This window comes from Grus americana, chromosome 1 (assembly GCF_028858705.1).
Source record: "Grus americana isolate bGruAme1 chromosome 1, bGruAme1.mat, whole genome shotgun sequence".
Taxonomy (NCBI): Eukaryota; Metazoa; Chordata; class Aves; order Gruiformes; family Gruidae; genus Grus; species Grus americana.
The window spans coordinates 121,808,988-121,827,127 of NC_072852.1; the positions used below are offsets into that span (position 1 = coordinate 121,808,988).

General features: G+C 40.1%; 1 protein-coding gene across 9 annotated transcripts in view; it reads left to right on the forward strand.

The window, feature by feature from the left end:
• PKNOX1 (PBX/knotted 1 homeobox 1) overlaps window positions 1-18,140 on the forward strand; it is a 55,085-nt gene that overhangs the window by 9,248 nt on the left and 27,697 nt on the right. For 2 of the 9 annotated variants that reach the window (XM_054816953.1, XM_054816885.1), the window contains exons 1-3: window positions 1,406-1,540; window positions 12,844-12,927; window positions 17,585-17,686. Coding sequence is in view for 7 of the 9 variants with exons in the window: in XM_054816885.1 (XP_054672860.1) it covers window positions 17,636-17,686 (51 nt within the window). In the remaining 2 variants the exon portion in view is untranslated. Of the gene's footprint in view, window positions 1-1,405; window positions 1,541-2,090; window positions 7,059-10,516; window positions 10,590-10,646; window positions 11,534-12,843; window positions 12,928-15,908; window positions 16,056-17,584; window positions 17,687-18,140 lie in introns of those variants that run through there. The other 7 variants (XM_054816896.1, XM_054816945.1, XM_054816904.1 and 4 more) reach the window with 7 other exon arrangements.

Genomic DNA, 18,140 nt, shown 5'->3' on the forward strand with positions numbered 1-18,140 from the left:
CAGGTTTTCTTTAAGTGGCCTGGCCCAGGAAAGTGATATATAAAACAAACTAGGCGGCTTGCTACTGTTAAACCAACAGGAAGAGTAGCATGGACCTGAAAAACTGTAAGGCTTTCCCAGTTTACAGGGGTATAGGATAATCAAGTAGATTCCCAGCTGCTGTTCTGCAGAGGGACTGCAAAACCTGAAACTAAACCTGCTTTGGTTTTGAGCTAGGCTTTCTATGATGAGATTTGCTCTCTGTGTATCAGCTTCTTCCCCCCTGCCCTGATAACTTTTGCCCTCAAAGAGAGAGGGAGAGGTTACTGAGATGATTTTTCAGATGTTGTAAGAATGAGGAGCAAGGTAGAGATGAGAGATCGTCTCAGTGACCCGACTGAAATGTGCACATTCAAGCCCTTTTGCACAGCAAAGAATCTACAAGAGAGAAACTTTTAAAATATCCCAACAGCAAAAAAGCTAAGCCACAAAGCAAGCATCTGTCAGAAACCACATTTCCCTGATTCTCCTGCTCCGTACTTAAGAACAGTTTAGGGCAAGAGGGAGTATTTAAGTGGTAGAATGGGAGGGAAAAGCTGTGATAGTGCTCTTTCCTTCCAAGTGGAGAAAGGAAGCGGAATTTCAGTCAAAGACAAGGAGGCTCTACCCAGCACCTTTATTTCGGGTGATGACAGGATCCTCAGGTCCTGGGGAGATGCTGGTTGTAGTGCGGGGTGCCCCCTCACTCAGAGCGTGCAGCGGGACCAGGGTTTGGAAGGTGTGAGCAGGTTTGGGGGAGGACGGGTCACAGCACTGCAAAGGATCTGCCGAGCAGTTTCGCCAGTGCACCACGCACACAGGTCGGTGGAGAAGTTCCCCGCTAAGTTTCTGGGACACGGGCCTGTACGGCCTTCGGGAATGCCTCCATTGAGATCCTTGGCTGCCTCCACCGAGGCTCCCAAACTCGGGGCTTCTCAGGGGCGGGATGTGACTCCCTGCCAGCCCCAGGCGCCCTGACGAGGCACCTGAGGACCCCTTGACCCCCACCCCCAGGCCCTGAGGCGGCGGCAGCGAGGCCAGCGGGCCTCGCCTGAGGAGAAGCGGCCGGTGGCAGCTCCCGCCTCACGGCTGCCGCCCTCGCCCCGTGTGGCGGAGCCGCTTGGTATCTCCCTTCCTCCCCCCCGCTCCCCCGAGGAGGTGGTTTCACCTCCCCCCCCCCGAGACGGGGGAGAGGCGTGGCCGGGCCCGCTCTTTTCTCCGCCCCCTTCGTCCATATTCATGAGTGCGAGCCGGGAGGCGCCGGCGTAGGGAGGTGGCGCGCGATCGCCCCGCCCCGCCGCTGTGGCGGCGGGGCGGGGCGATCGCGCGCCACCTCCCTACACCGGCGCGTGCCCCGCCCCCCACGGTGAATATTGATGAGGCGTGATGCGCGGCGTGGTGTCGTCTCGGGCGGCGCAGCCGGCGATTGGCCGGGTGCGTGTGTGCGTGGTGACGCGTGTCGCGGCGGTGCGGGTCCCGATTGCTGCAGCCGCTTGTCAGTGTGACGAAGATTGGCACCCAGGTAAGCGCTGTCACTCAAACCCGCTCCCAGCCAGCCAGCCAGCCATCCATCACGGCGCACCCGCCGCCGCTGCCGCCGGCCGGGCCTAGGCGTACCACCAGACCGGGGGGGTGGTTGGGGAAGGAGCGGGGGGGGCGAACCCGGCACACGGAACAGCGGGGAGGGGGTACCCGCACTCCGCAACTCGCCCAGAGGGGGGTTAGGGGCGGTGGCGGGCAGGCGCGGGGAGGGCGGGCGGGGGGGGGGGGAGAGAGCGAGGAAATTTCTGGAACGGCCGCCGTGTAACCGTTGTCTCTTGTGGGCGCGCGCCGGCGGGGGCGCGCAGGCGCCGCGCGCGCGCGCGGGGAGACGGGGCGAGAGGGAGCGCGGGCCGCTGCTCGGAGCCGCGCGGAGGGGACGCGGCGGCGGCGGCCGGAGGAGCGGGGGGGGAAGGAGGAGGAGGAGGGAGAGGGGGCGACGGGAGCGGGGAGGCGACGTGATACTTAAAGAGCCAGTGCCGTGTTGGCAGGCGTTCCTTGGGGGAGGGGGGGAGGGCAAGGCAGAGCGGAGCGCCCGGCAGGGGCTCTCCGGGGTTCTCCTCGCCCCCGCCTCTCGTCGCTGCCGTGCCAGGCCCCGCCGACCCGACCCAACCCAGCCCAGCCCGGGGAGCCCTCGCCTGTGGCGGGGATCAAGCCGCCGCAGCAGCTGACTCTCCCCGCACCTGCCCCGGCCCGGCCGGGTGCGGCCCCACGGGGGGGAGAAAGGGGGCTGCCGGCGGCAGTTGGCCGCGCGTAGCCCCCGTGCCGGCGCCGTGGGGTGCCAGCGGGGGTAGGGTGGTGACCCCCCCGGCCCTGCTGCCGCTTCGTTGGCGGCGCGGTCCGGCGGAGCCCGGCCCGGTCCCCGGGAGAGCTGAGGCTGGCGTGTCTTTGGCTGTGCTGCCCCCCCCGCCGTCTCCCCTCTTATTCATAGAAAGCAGATTCTGTTAGCGGCTGGCACTTGGGGCTGTGTGTGCAGTTCTGGCGTGAGGTGGTTTCTTCCTCTTTTTTTTTTTTTAAATTTATTTTTGATGTGACCTCATTGTCTCTTGGCTCGGTTACGAGTAGAGGCTTCTTGACACCTAGACCGAGTCTTCCTGAATGTTTACACAGCCGCAATTAGGAGCTGAAACTTGACATTGCCCAGAGGCCCTGCTTATGATGTGTGTAAACAATAATAAATCAAGTGCTGGTTTTATCCTGAAATATTGCTTCAATTAGCCACATGTCCCGGGTCTCTGTGGAGTAGTCGATAGCTTTCCCTCATTCCCACAACCCCAGCTGTATGGCCCAGAGTTCATCAGTTTACAATATAAGTAGTTAACACATCTGTGTGATGCTTCTCTGTATAGCTTATCATGATTTTTTTTATTAATTCTTAAATATTTTCTGTTGTCCTAAATGGGAATATAAAATGTAATTTTAGAGACACCATCGTGTGTTTTTTCTTGTTGGTTTGTTTTGGTTTTTTTAATCTGCTGCTGGGTTTGTGACCCCTTTTATCAGTTATATCTAAGTAAGTGACTAGTATGGTTTTCAGAGGGAGAATGAAACTCTAGATCTGGTACAATACCCTTATAAATGAATTTTTATGCCATGCAATGAATTTTTTTTTTTTTTTTTTTTTGGTCACATGCAGATAAGAGCTGTCAAGGCAAGATTAATTTTTGTCCTTACCCCTATTCGGAATATGATGTGTGCATTCTGTTGAACAGATCACAGGAATAGGGAGCACGGACAGTATGTTCTGATCTGTGGATGCTGGAAAACACTTGAGCCAGCATCCTATGCAGGAGGGTGTAGATAGTTTTCGATGTATGCTAAAAGTGTCATCTAATTGTTGAAAAATTCTTTCTTAGTCTTTACAAAAACGTGCACATATAGTTAGTTCATAATACTGTTCATAATTTTATTCTAGAGCATGCTCTGCATGAAGTTTCGCTGGTGTAGATTGATTAAGGGAACTGTAACAACTACAGCTTTAGAAATTTATGCACCTTGCTGTTCTCTGTAGTGTGAATACACTTATTCCCTTTGCTCTATGGGATATAAACTGTTTACAGTCTACCTGTGCTATAGGGTTATATCCCTTTAGTTATATATGTGTAGTTAAAGTGATACAGCTTCTGCAGCTGGGTAAGCGCTGAAGTCTTGTTTAAGAATGAGTCCTGGTTAGTCCCTGTTAGCTGCATGTACAAATTTTATGGATTATACTTAACCAGGAATCAAATCGTTGTGATTGTATCAGAAATCTTTGTATGTATTTCCAGACCTTGTAATTGCTAGAGTATCAAGCAACAGCAAATGCATCTTGAGTGCATTTTCTAAATAGCTGTGTAAAACAAAATTACGGAATTATCCTTTTCTGAGTGTGTGTGTGTAGCCATATATAATCATTACATGTAAGTTTTCAAAAACTTGTGAGGGGAAAAACCCCCAAAATATTTCACATTTATTTAGTCTGAAGAAACAGTTTCACACTTCTTGGTACGTCATTGTTTTTAAGCTATCCAAAATAAGTAATTCTGATTCTTTTTTTTAATGTATGTTCTATCTTCAGTTTATTTTATGAAGCATATAGTATATTTTTATTGTTGACTGTTACCACTCTACATATTTTCTTGTCATGTTACGATTAAAGTATCCACAGGAAAACTTCAGTGTAGGTTTCAGTATGTTTTCTTAACGTAACCTTCAGTTAAGTGGTGAAAGGCATAGTTCCATTTACTTAGTTTGCAGGGTAAAGATAGGTAGTGCAGAGGCTATTGCACTGCACTGAGACCTTGAAGACTGATACCGTTCATTCTCATTGATCTCCTGAGTGATTTGAGGGCATCTTAAATCTTTGCCTGTGTCTCCTTCTCTAAGTAAATTGAATACTAATACCTGTCTCCTGTCTGAAGTGGGTCTTATGTAGTTAAATTGCTTTGCTGGACTGGAATTTATCTTGTTACTATTTCCTATGTGCTAATAGGAAAACTGAGAATTCTTCAAATTTTATGTGTGGTGTTGTTACGGTTGGTTGGGGTTTTTTTTGTATTTGGAAATTTCACTTTGGCATGTAAAAAGTTAGTCTGATGTTAAGTAACTTACAGCCTTGACTTGTACTCTTTCTTAATCTAAATACAATTTTAAAGATTTGGATTATCTTTGAATATAAAAATAACATTTTAAAACTAAGCCTTTGCAGTCTCCCATTAGAGCAACTGAAAGGAGTTTGGAATGCACTAAGTATACATATTTATTCTAAATACTTCAGTCTTATAAAATGGGTATGCCTTCTAAAAGTTGTACTTTCTTTTTCAGAATTTTGCTTTCTGAGTGTATTTTTCTCATACCTTTCCCTGTACCATAAATGCTGTGCTGTAATCAAGTCATAATAATTCTAATTGCTACCACAGCAAGTTTAGAAGTGTTTAGGAGCAGTTCAATTTCCTGGAAAGGAATAACGCTTTTGCTGTTATTAAGCCCTGTACTAACGGCCAAGGGTGAATGATCCTCAGACCCACTACTGCGGTAGTGGAACTACTTGTTCTAATGGCTCTGTTAATGTCCTGAATGAAGAGAGATATAGTCCAAATTGTATTTTACAGTATTATGTGGTGGTCTGGGAGCCAAATGTTACCTCCGCAAAACTGGAACACATGTGAAAGCTTACAATAAAGCAGATTAATATTTTTATTTTGGTGTAAGTAAGACGGAATTATTTTTTTTGTGTGAAATTTAAAATTCCACAAATGTTACTTCTCTCTTGCAGCAGCTGGTTGCTTCAGTCTCACTTGTTAAAAGAGTCTGTAGGTTTACAAATGATAAGTCTCGGGGGGGGGGTATTTTACTACAGCTGAACGCTGTACAAAATGTAAAACAACTTACTGCACTTCTAAGCAAGAGGATTCCAAGAGCAAGGAAAAAAGCTGCTGATAGAGTTCTTTCCTTTGTTAACTTGCTGCCAGATGTTACCAAAGTATTTTACTGGGACCATTATAGCTCTCCCTAAGATAACCGAATGCTGAAGTATTCGCATTTGTTAGCAGGTTCTTCACTTTGTTCAATAAGATTGTTTCATGTTGTAACTGTAGAACATGGATGTCATCAGATGGAACTAGGGGTAGGGTAGAAAATAAAATGGCAACATCAAGAATCTGGAAATGCCAATCTTTGTTAATGGAGCACTGGCATGCTTTTATGAAGCAGCATGGGTATACCAAGTCACATATGTTACTGAAAGACAAAAAGGAAGTTGGTGTTAGAAGTGGAAACAAAACTTAGATCTGCTTGTCATCACATGCTTGCTTATCATTCTTTATATGAACACACTTGTTTTTAATACAGCAACTACTGCAGGCCATGTTGTTCTCACAGATGTGTATAAAAGAGCTATTTGCTGTTAATCAGGGTGGCTGTTTAAGTATTTGGACAGTCAAAAGGTGATTTTTGAAAATGGGAACAAACTGGCTGTGATAATCGTGTACTGTCCCTTAGCCTGCTATACCTGTGGGTCTGTAACTGTCATCTTCTGCAGCTGACAGTAAACTTAGACGAAGTAGAATATGGTAGCTTACTGCTGATGTACTAAAAGAGGAATCCGTTTTTTAAAAACCACCAATTCCAATTGATATTTTATATGTGAGCTTTTGGAATTGCCTGTGTTTTTTCTTGAGGACAGAGGAAGCTAGGGAATGTGGCTATACTTCACTTCCTGCTTAGTGTTTTTCAAATTACATAGCAAACAAAACACAGGGAAAAGGTTACTATAATACTTACTACTGAAGAATAAAGTTCAAGTCTTTTATATTCAAAGGAAACAAAGGCAATTATGAAACAGAAATTGGAACGTGAAACATGTTTAACATACCTAGAGAATATGGGAATGAAAATGTGTGTGTGATGATGTATGTTTTGTAACTAAAGAACTTCCAGGTCACTCTATGATCACTTAATTTACATGTGTTCTATCCCATTTGTGTGTGTTGTAGGCCATGATAGCACCGATGCCAGGAGTAAGGTTACTTCTTTTTTTTTTTTTTATTTTGAGATGTTTTCAGTAGCTTATTTCTTAGTCATACTGAAATTTGCCATGATGAGTATGTTTGAGCAGGGTTATTCTGGAAACTTTAAGTGAAAATGACTCAGCATTTTGAGAATTCCTTTAAGAGAAATTAAATATGTTAATTTAAAAGGGGGGGAAATGCTTCTTTGGCTTATTTAAGAGCATATCAACACTTCAGTTCTGGAATTCAGCATTGCAGAGGAGAGAGGGGAAGAGAGCGTAAACGTTGACATGGAGCATATGGCTGTACCTTGAGAAACTTGAACAAATCATAAGCTCTTGAAAAACTGTTTCATGCATGTTACTCAGCAAATATTTATTAACTAGGCTATCTGAAAATTCCATGTAACACCAGTATCTCCCTGTCTGTTGGTCCTTGCATGTCACCTGACTGTGCAGTCATCATCTGGACCAAGTAGTTAAGCACGATGCATCCCACAGCAGTAGGTGATGGGTAAGTTTAATCCTAAATAGTCTTTATCTGTACTTCTTCCCCACCCCCAGAATACTCATGAAGGGATGAAGACTGGCGTTTGGAGAGAGGTGGGGAACAGAGATTGAAGCTTGGTGGAAATGCAGTAGGCCCAGGAACCTGAAAAGGGTGGTACTAGCAAAATTACAGATGATCAGAAGTGGAGGGAATGAGAGAGGGCAAGAGGTGAAAAAGAGGACAAGTTGTACATTGGCGTGGAAAGGGTAGTACGGGGCTGAAGAGCAGAAAGAGCATGGATAGGAAAGTAAGGGAGCGTGAGGAGAACAGGAACAGAAGAGGCTAAAACACAACACGTCTCCTTTGCAAAAACTAGTTGAACTGATTGCTTCTGGTTCACCATTGCTAAAGAGTTGTGGACAAAGTGGAGCAGGAAAGGGACAATTTTTATTCACCACTTTGAAAAGAAAGTAAGAGTTCATTTTAGGGCCTACACTTATCAGGAAAAAAAAGTTGTTCATGTTTGACCAAATGTTAGAGTCAAAAGAGGGAAGATTCTGGAAAAGTTACTGACCAATTGGAACTGGATTTGACAGAGTTGCAAAGTGAGGATTTTGTGTCACTTTTAGTTTATTCAGCTAGTCCAAGTTAATGCTTGGTTCATTGACAGGCTCATTATTGTTGAAATCATAAAGGACATAAAAATGAAATAACTGACACATCTTAATTTTGATGAACTGTTTAAATGCCAAAAATGTGTAGAGGGGATTTTCTTACACATTCGACGTCTTAAGTCCATTTTAAATGCAGTTATTAGTTAAATAAAACTCTTCTTCATCCTTTAAGTGTACTTCAGTAGCATTAAGAATTCAGTCTTTCATAGAAAGAATCATTAGAAACTTTTATGGTTTTATAATAAAAATGTTGGAAAACTTACATATGCTTACATAAACTGCTTGCTAACATTGTATTCAATAGCAATAAAGGCATAGTGAGATTGGTGGTTATTCTGTGTCTTCTTTATGAAACCGCAAAGTATAAACACAAAACAAGATTAATTTCAGTCATAGTTTATTGGGTGCTGATACAAATCACGATTAAAATAGGATTTCCCGTTGCTTTGGCTTAGTTCGCCTGGAAGGATGTGATAAAATGAGTGGCTTCAGAAGTAAGACATTCACTACACACTGGTGTGGGTGTTCCCAAGGCTTCAATGGTAAAGGAACGAAATTATGTGCTAGACACATGCAAACCTGTTGTTCATCCATGTGGGGAATGCTGGGGAAATGTGGAGGGTGGAGTTCTGTATTTTTGTTGGTGTGGGGTTTTTTGGGGTTGGGTTTTTTAAATGAAATTGTGTTTGAAAAAGTAATTAAATACTATTTAAGTAGGAAAGTTGTACCAGAATCAGTTCCAGCTGTGAAATTGCTGATACATGCCCTCTGGTATGTAAGGGGTTTTTGGTAGTCTTTCTAATGCAGTCCTCTTACCATGGTAACAGCAAGGCAGATATTACACTAACTTCTTGATTTTTTTAGTCTAAAATGTTATGATGACAGCACACTGGGTAAATACTGAGGGGGAAAAAGTATTTCTCTGTCCCGTGACAAGGAGATATGTATGAGGAATCATGATGTGTAAGCTAGGATGCACAAACAAAAACTAGAAAAAGTCTTTCAGTTTACAGTCTTAAGAATACAGGAAAAAATCTCTAAAGGAATCTTTGTTTACTATGTGAATATTGGAGATGAATGAGGGAGTGATGGGAAATACGTTTGCTCCCTCATACCCTAATCCCTTGGGAGTCTTGGAGCAAATAAAGAAGGGAGGCTTCCTTTCTGCCAAGTTTTGTTTTCCTTTTACCAAAATTTCTGTTTAGTCCCCTTAATTCCTTCCTATTACTTTATGGAGCTAATAAAGCAGGATCAAATTACAGTATGAAATGGGTAGAAGAAGCTGAGATGCTGCAGGAAATTTCTTGAATTTGAGAATCTTTTAATAGTTAGAAGAATGAGGTTTTCATTGTGCAGAAGGTAGGAGAGCAACCTGAGGATTTCCTTCTGCAATGCCAAGAGCTACCTGGAAGCAAGATACCTAGCACAGTGAGGTGACATTTATTTTATCACTAGATTGGACAGGGTTTCTCATCTTTCTCTTCCTTGTTGTTAAGAAGCACTGTGGTAAATTGGTGGTTACGTGAATGTGAACCATGATTATGCATGGTTGCCAAGATATGTGCTGGTGTAAACACAAAGCATGTATGTGGAATTAATAAAGTTCTTCAAAAGACCCAGATGCCCTTAATTCTGCTTTTGTTTGTTGTGCCTTGAGAAATTTATATTATGGATATTAAAGATGCATTTTATCAGTTACTGCATATGTAATTTTAGCTTGTAAAGTGGCACATTTTTGTAATCCTTTTTTTTTTTCATGTTTGGTACCTGCAAATAGAATTTCCAGAATTCCTTTAAAATACCAAAACCAGAGTTTACACAGAGGGTGAATTGCTAAAGGGATACAGATCTTTTCATGAGATGGTTTGCTGTTTGTCATGCTGTGTGACATTGTGCGGTGGTGCTTGGAAGATAGTCTGGGATATAAATACTTAGTATGGCTTATTAAGTTCTGAAATCGGATGATATGAAAAGAGAATGCTGTGAAAGATTAATGGGACAACAATGCAATGTATATATGGTGTTGGAGAGGTCTTGCTGAATAAAGTCACTCTTACGTAGTATAAATGTTCAAAATCCTACAGGTAGAGAAAGGTTGATGATAGCTTGTAGTGTAGCCTGTATTTCTGAAGAAATTTAACCTTAATGGTGAATTTTAATTTATTTTTAATTTTCACGTTCTTAAAGTATAATATGCATTCAGTTTTTAATGTAATCTCATATTCCTCAAGATTAATATATAAATAACTTTATTGCACCACTAAATGATAGAGGGGAAAAAAATGACACGAAGTAAATCTCATTTTACTGCAGCCGAAAATTGGGTTTGTGCCTTTTTAGGGCTTGTCTCCCAGGGAAATAAACAGCATAGCTGTTGTGTAATAACTGTTTAGCTGTATCTGCGTAGTGCAACTCCCTGAGGCTGGTATTATAGTCCTGAACAGGAACATCATCTTTCTAAAAGTATAATATTCTAAATAATGACTGTACTTTGTAAGTACATAAGATAGAGGAAATGGAAGCCACCTTGCTGCAGAATGAGGAGGACATTCTCATTGAGCACAGTTTTAATAAACTTGTATGCATCAACTTCATATTGATTTGTTTGTCTTAATTTTACTGAATGCCTCTTTGTAGGCAGGTTGATGGAGATAGGTAACCACTGCAGCAAAGGTAGAATGAATCCCTGATGGCATGTTGTCATATATACTCTACATATTGCTTCATTATTATTATTTGAATCTATAAAAATATAATGTATCTTTATCTTAATGTCTGCTAATTTTTTATATGTGAATGTATGCACAGGTCTTTGTTTCTTACTAGCCGACATGCAAAACAGGAGAATGAACAGAGGGTCTTCTACGCTTGAATAAACAAGGTCATATTTTACTTTGTAGTAAAAACTTCAATCATGATACGCTTTTTAACTGACAAAGCAAGTTGCCCTTGGTTTTGCTTTCATAGTTAAGTATATTTTTTATTATGATAGCGTGACTTTAAAGCTCTTCTGCAAGAGGAATAAAAGGAAAAAATGAATTGGCAATAGCAATTCTAAGTTTGGGCTCCGCAGTGCCTTGGTATTGTCTCTGTCCTTTAACTGGTGTATCTGCTCCCTGTTCTTGCCCCCATTGGGATACGCGAGAGGACATAACATGCAAGCTCAGGTCTCCTGTTTTCTTGTCTGATATGTTTTAGGGTAGACTCTCATCTTAATTGCTATCAAGTGTCTCTTGGAAGAAGGCAATATGACTGCAATGTCCTCTGGCTCCTGCTCAGTCAAACCTCTTCCTCTGCAGCCTCTTTCACATGAGCCTGCATTTCTTCAGTACCTCATTCTTTTTTGCCCATGATACCTCATACGCTTTCTAGAAACTTGCCCATTTCCAGAGTTTCACCTGAGGGCTTTGCATGCAAGGGCTACTTCTTCATACATGAAATACTTTTGACTGACCAGATCTGGCAGCAATGGCACTATTGTTTCTTTGCTGCAGTTGTTTCTGAATGAAGGGAGCAGGGTTTTCAGATTTGCAGTGGTGAAGTACTTATTTATGTCTGAGCAGAGACAAGGACTAAATAATCCAAATTTATCTGGCAGTGATCTACATTCAGAAGATGCTATGAATAGTGAGAAATCCTCTATTTGAAAATAGCCCAGTAAATTGAGGTGGGTGAAAATGAGTACCAAAATTATAGAAGATAAATAGCATGCAAAGAAGGGAGTAAGAGAGTATACTGTCTTCTCAGAACAGACTTAAGAAGTTGCAAAAATGAGAGAAGCCCATTCTTTGGGGACATTGGTCTTTGACAGTTTAAGAGAAAATGGTAAGAACTTCTAATGTGTCATCTGCCCTTTGAGGCTTTGAAACCAGATGTATGGGTTTGGACTGGAACTCCTAGCTCAGTATTTCGTTTCTAACCAATGACTGAATCTTATACCGCCTTCTAACTCCTCAGAGTATCTTCCCTGCTTTTTTAGAGCTAAGTTTCATGAACCAGAGATGGCATCTATATTGAGTGGCCCATAGCATTTTGTTTTTCTGTGAACTTGTCTGCAAAACATTACTTCTGCACTTCGCATGGATGAATTTTGGTTCTCAAATCCAAATACAACTTCATTTCACTTTCAATGTTGGAGTTACTTGCATTCCAGTTCTCATGCAGTTGGCAAAACTGAGGACACAGGAACTTTGTCCATGTGAGAAACGGAGATAATCCTGATTCAAGATTTCAGCTCTGTGTTTTAGCCATCATATAATTTCAGATGGCCTTTGTGCAACATTAGTGTCTGGAACTTCCCCTGAGATAGCTTGGAAGGCTTTTTTAATGCTTTTCAGCAGTTGCGTTTTCTAAATACATTTTCAGTCTTTGCTACTTTGCTTTCACAATCATTACTACTCTTTAAAAGTAGCTTTAATAGATCAAACAGATGGTATTAAATTAAATATAATTAAAGTAATTTTCAGTGGTAATTTTTGGAAAGCTTTTTAAAATTGCAGAATAATCCTGTAGCAGAACCTGTCTTCATGGAACACGTGATTCTAATAATGGCTTGCGCCCCTCCCTATAGTCTGTTAATTTTTATCGTGTAGTAGATTCCTTGATTATAGCCATCATTAGAATACGTTCCATGGTAAAATCAAAGCATGATTATGAAGGAGATTTAAATTAAAAAAAAGTCTTTCACTGTTCTTGGTTTCATGCTTAATTTTTACAACACTGATGAGTTATTCCTATTTGCATTTTGTAGTTTTATTTTTGGGATGTGTCTTGTCTAGTCTAAGCAGACAGACACTGAGCCAGAGAGTAAAATGTAAAAGTTGAACAGCAAGCGAGTTAGCAGTCCAAATGTAGCCTTCTGTTAGAGGTATCAGCAAAGACAAAGATAAGTATGGAGAATGAATGGAGTAAGATGAGGGAAAGTTCAAGTAATAGCATGGAATAGTGGGTGTGATCACAGGTTATTAAAAATGAGGAAGAAAAAATAAATTGCAAAACATGAAAAAAAACCCAACCTGTCAGTTTAAATATTTTGGTTTATTATGTAGTTCCCTCCCTAGGTTTATTTAATCATATTGTCTCAGAACATATGTTCTATGTTGTTGCCTCCTGAATATTTCTCTGTTGGCTTTTAGGTTTCTCTCCTCTACATTGTACATCAGTGGGAATTACTCCGTTGGAACAAAATAATGTCGTCTTCAACCCATTGAAGGAAAGGGGTGAGCAGCTTTCTCACGGCCAATATTTATTCTCCTTTAGAAAGCAGTGTGCCCTGGAAGCAAATACCATTATGTATTTTGATGAAAAGTGAAGCCAGCGAAGTGCTTTTCATGTGTCAAATGGGCTTGCTGTTTTGATTTTTGTTTCTTTTTAACTTTGTAAGTGAATATAAGGGTCTATGTTATAGAGCGAGTGCCAGGACTAAAGTCAAATAAGAATGAACAAATAGCCATGTTGAATCTGCCAATTGTCCATTTCTCCCTGAAGGACTTCAAAGGAACGTGTATAGGGGAAAATTAGAAGGAACGATTACTTGTTAACAAGTCTGTTGGGTACTTTCTTCACAACCCTAAGACAGTTAGTGGTTAGTTTATACCCTGAAGAATAACTATTTATATCTCTTACAAACATCTGTTGTAGCTTGTATATGTTAGAAATGATATTACTGAACTCCAATAGCTTACTTGCACCTTATGTTAACATTACTGGGTGGTCCCTTTGCTCTTAATTATGAAGGAGTAAGTAGAGCAAGTGAAGAGTGATGTATGTTAAGTGATCACTTTGTGTACATGTTTCAGCTCACCTTTAATCTCTTCTCTTAGATACTCCTTAACTTGCACAAAGGCTCCACACTTCTAATTATGATCATCCCTCTTAATTTAGCTTCCTTTCTACTCTACATTTCACCTTCATACTTATTTTATTAAAGGCTTTGAATTTTTTTCCCTTTCGCTTTGTTTTGCAGAACACAATGCTTTTATGAATTCCCTTTCACCACAGATATCAATGGAGTTTCTGATTGCTGTTCATGCATCAGCTTCCAGTTTACATGACCTTAAACATTTCCTTGGGTTTTCCTCGCACTTTGTTTTCAAAATAAATAGAATGAGAGTTAATTCTGTTCTGCATGAAGCAGACTGACTGACTCTCTCAGCCTTGGGTTATTTGTTTTAATTTGTAACTCTTTGAATATAATACGAATGCATAGTTTTCTTCTACTCTCAATTTCTTTAACAAAGAATAATGGGCATTTTAAAGCTAAGTTGTCCAAAAGTCACGTGTTGTTAGGCCCCCTTCAGATACCTTAGGCCATAGAGTATTGGGTATAGCTGTGCTGGTTAAAGATGGTCCTGCTGTGAGTTGGTAATCGCCACACATGAGCCAGAAATTACCACACTAATAGGTCAGCCAAGAGCAGGGGTTGTATGAGTGCACAGCAATGTGCTTCTGACAAAGTCAGCTGGTTTACATCATAGCCACCTTTAACAGTGGGTTGAACTAGCCTAGCTGACTTTATGTAAAAGGATCAGAAATGATTCACGTGTTCTGTGGTCTCAGTGGTAGAGCCGTGGAAGTAATTAGCTCTGGCAGCGTGGCAGTGATAAACATCTGGGAGTGATACCAGCTTCATCTAGCATTGTCGTTTGCAGAATGAACATCTGTGTAGGCTGTGTATCTGCTAACTAGAACTGGATGCTGTATCCTAAATTTGGTTATAAAAGCCAAATGTATAAATACCTTTTCAGTTACTTTTCTTAAAGTTTAATATACTTTGTCTCTTACCACTACTGGGTAATGAGAAGATGTTTCTCTTTTGTGAACCAAAGTAATTCCTCAGTTAATTGCCTCAATTTAAGTGTGTGATTAGCTCAATTTGTTCTTCTTGATTTGCAGTAGTTGTCTTCACTAAATCTCATCAGTTGCTATCTTGCCTAATAGCTTAATCTTCTACTGTAATTATAAGTCAGAGGGGAAGCTCTTACGGGAAATAAAGGATATACACATGTAGAATTCTTTCCAGCCATTCCCTTGGGAGAGAATAGGGGGTTGGAACTAGAGAATCTTTAAGGTCCCTTCCAACCCAAACCATTCTACGATTCTGTGAAAAAAGTCCTTCGTGATGAAATAATCTATGGATCTAGCTCAAAGCTGTGCACCTATTTCTTCCTTCATGTGGCCTGAGGGTTTTCCACATGTGAAATGTCTCTTCCTTATGGAAATCTGGAAGGAAGGGTTGGCCCAGCTTGTCTGATTCTCCAGAAATTCTTGCCGTGTCCCTTTACCTTCACCAGTTTACAGGTGTTATTTTGTTGCTTCCCTCTCTGTTTTGTTGTGTCACTAATATGATCTCTCATCCTTGCTTAGCTCTAAGACATTCTTCCTCTTCTATGACTGTTTTACCTCCCCTTATTTCCTCCTTTCTGACTAAGAACTTCATCTTTCTCCCACAGCCAAACAATTTCTTTAACAGCATTTTGTGAGGAACTTCTTCAGCTTCTAAAACAATCACCAAGTAGTGTTTACTCTTTCTTTGTTGATCTGTTCAACTGTTCTACTTTTATTTTGAGGGTAGTCTGGTCTGTGCTTTGAATATCACAGTCAGAACTTAAATGTGTGCCTTTTGAGAAGGAAGAAAAACAGCTTTTTGTTTGTGCCCTTTAACTCTCTAAATACAGAAAGACACTAATGCCCCAGTTGTAAGCTACCATTTTTGAAAGAAAATAAATGTTTAAAAGTAAGGCAAATGCTTATAAGGCTGATGTTTTAGAATATGTCCTCTTACAGTATTTTGAAAGATACCTCGCTTTGCTATTGTGGCAAATGCTGATTTAACTTTAACATTAAATGATTCATAGCTATAAAAAAAGTTCAAAATATGAAATACTTCTATCAGTGAGTGCATTTATGTCATGTGTGTCACCCCTTTTTCTTTTTTTTTTTGGTGGAGAAATCAGTAATATTTTTTGAGTTTCAAAGAAGGAGATTCTGATGTTGTTTAAAGACAGATAGACAAACTAAAGCCAGAAAATATTTTAATTAAAGCTATTAGAAAAACTCTAAATGCAGTCTTTACTCTTTTTGTCCATAAATTGCATTCGTAAGAAAACTGTACTTTAGCATAGGAGTTCCCAAACTGTAGCCTACCTCTTAGCTAGTATTCCACAAGCTACTTAAGATGATATGTGCATGTTGTCCACAGATAGAAACTTGTTCAGCTCTGCAAGCGCATGACCCAAAGCCAGAACCAAGATCTGCTCTGTCTGCTCATATTTGTGGTTCTCAAGATGCTTTTGTGTGCGTAAAATGGCATAGACTCGCAAAGAGTAACAGCTGTTTTTAAGCATGAGTGAGTGAAAGTCTCAATAACCTCATTTGTAAAGGAAACCATGCTTACAGCATCCCGGTGAACTTCTCTGGTTTTTAAAGCTGTTTAAAAAAAGAAAAAGGGGGGGGGGGGGGGAATACAGTAATGCTTAGGAATTGCCCTTTGAGTAGAACTTGATGCAAAGTAAGGCTTGAGATATGTCCTTAGAAGTTAGGTTTGTCTCTGTGCCTGAAACTGTTAAGTAAACAAAGAAGGGAATCTTGAAATTTGTCCTGTGTTTCCTAAATGAAACATTTACTTGAGACTGTTATAATCTGTAGGGGAAAATATCCAGGAATATAGAAATTGCCTTTCAAAATGGTCATACGCTGTAGTAGCATGCAATGGTGAAGGAAAGATTTAAAAATAGTTGAAAAATTTGGAGTGATCGAACACATTATTGCAAAGAAAAAAGTTTTTGTCTCACATCTTAAACTGGTGAAAATTCTAATACTTATTTCTGTGATGCTGATGTAAGTGGAAGAGAGCAGAAAACCTGGAATTAATACCTGGATGTAATCTTTTTCAAGGCATGAGCTCTGTTTTCTTTTTTAATATGAATTTTTTTTTTATAGTAGCTAAGCATTAGGACTCCTATGTGTCAAGGAAAATTGAGTTTATGGTAATATTTAATGGTAATAGCTTAACGAATTATGTGATTTCAGTTGTAATGGTTGCTAATCTGACAAAATGAAATGTAAATTAGTAATTTGATGAATAAACTATCTGGTGGTGGTGCTATGCTAATTTTTTTTTTTAATTACTGAATGTCTAAAACTTTTTTTTTAACTCATCTGAGCACCAAAGTACAGCTAATGCTTAGAGGGAATAACATACATAAATTTAATTGTGTTATAAATCCTACTAAAATTAATATTTCCCAAAGTATCAAATGTCTACGAAAATGAGATTCCTGAAGTTTTAGGCCACTTTTGAAACTATATAATCACATAGGTCCAATTGTTTAAAAGTTGTTAGATACTGTTCCATTCTTTGTTGAGCCTTAAATGACTTGCATGGTAGATTCCTGATGTCAGAAGTGATTTGAGACTTCGGTTTCTAAAAGTAATGTCAGGCCCTAACTTTAGAAGATGGGATTCATACTCATAAGTAACTAGGGTATTCCTTAACGCTTCTTACATTTGGTTTATCAGTTATAGATTTCTGTTATTTCAGTTACAGTAATGCTCAGTGTGTTGTTAGCCTTTTCAAAACACAGAAACTTAAATCTTTGCTCATTTCTTGATTTTATGTATTACTAAATAAGTTAAGTAGTGCAAAAATAAAAAGTTTACTTGAAGCTTGTGAATGTAAAAGAACCTGAGCCTCTTATTAAAAATCTTATGTTAAATTATAAAATGATACAATGAACTTTTTGCTGATGAAACCTGTTGCATTTTCCAACTTGATTTTTTTTTTTTAAATGTACTTAACTATCGTTGTCAATTTTCATCTTTTAGAACTGGGTTCTAGGTGGTCACTTTTGTAACTGACTCTTTTTCTTTTTCAAGAATATTTGTTCATACTTATAATGATTTGACATAATTAACATTTTATTAACCATGATGGCAACACAGACATTAAGTATAGACAACTATCAAGATGGACAACAGGTAGGTGTGGTTTTCTTTCTCTATTAACTAATACCATTAGCAAGAGAAAAAAGGTTGTGACTTTCTCCTTAATGCCTGCTTTGGCATTGATTTAAGTATCTGTTCTTGTTTGTAAAACAAGATTTTTAAAGTGATAAGCTGCTATTCTTTAACACTTGGATACTTATTAAAGGCTTAGCTAATCTTTGCATGACTTTGCTTACCTTCTGGAAGAATGGTTAGATAAGGGGTTTTCTTCTGAATCTGCTCTAGATGATTTGTTTGCTGTAATGTTCCTATTTTTAGGAAAGTCACTGGGCATCCACAATACTTTGTGTATATGATACTTCAGTGTTCTTATGTGTCTGTGGTTACAATAGATGATGTTTACACAGTCGTAGACTTCTTGATCTTGAGCAGTGTAGGATACATTTAGTTATCTAGAGTTATGTGCTACTTTTGACTACATTTAAGT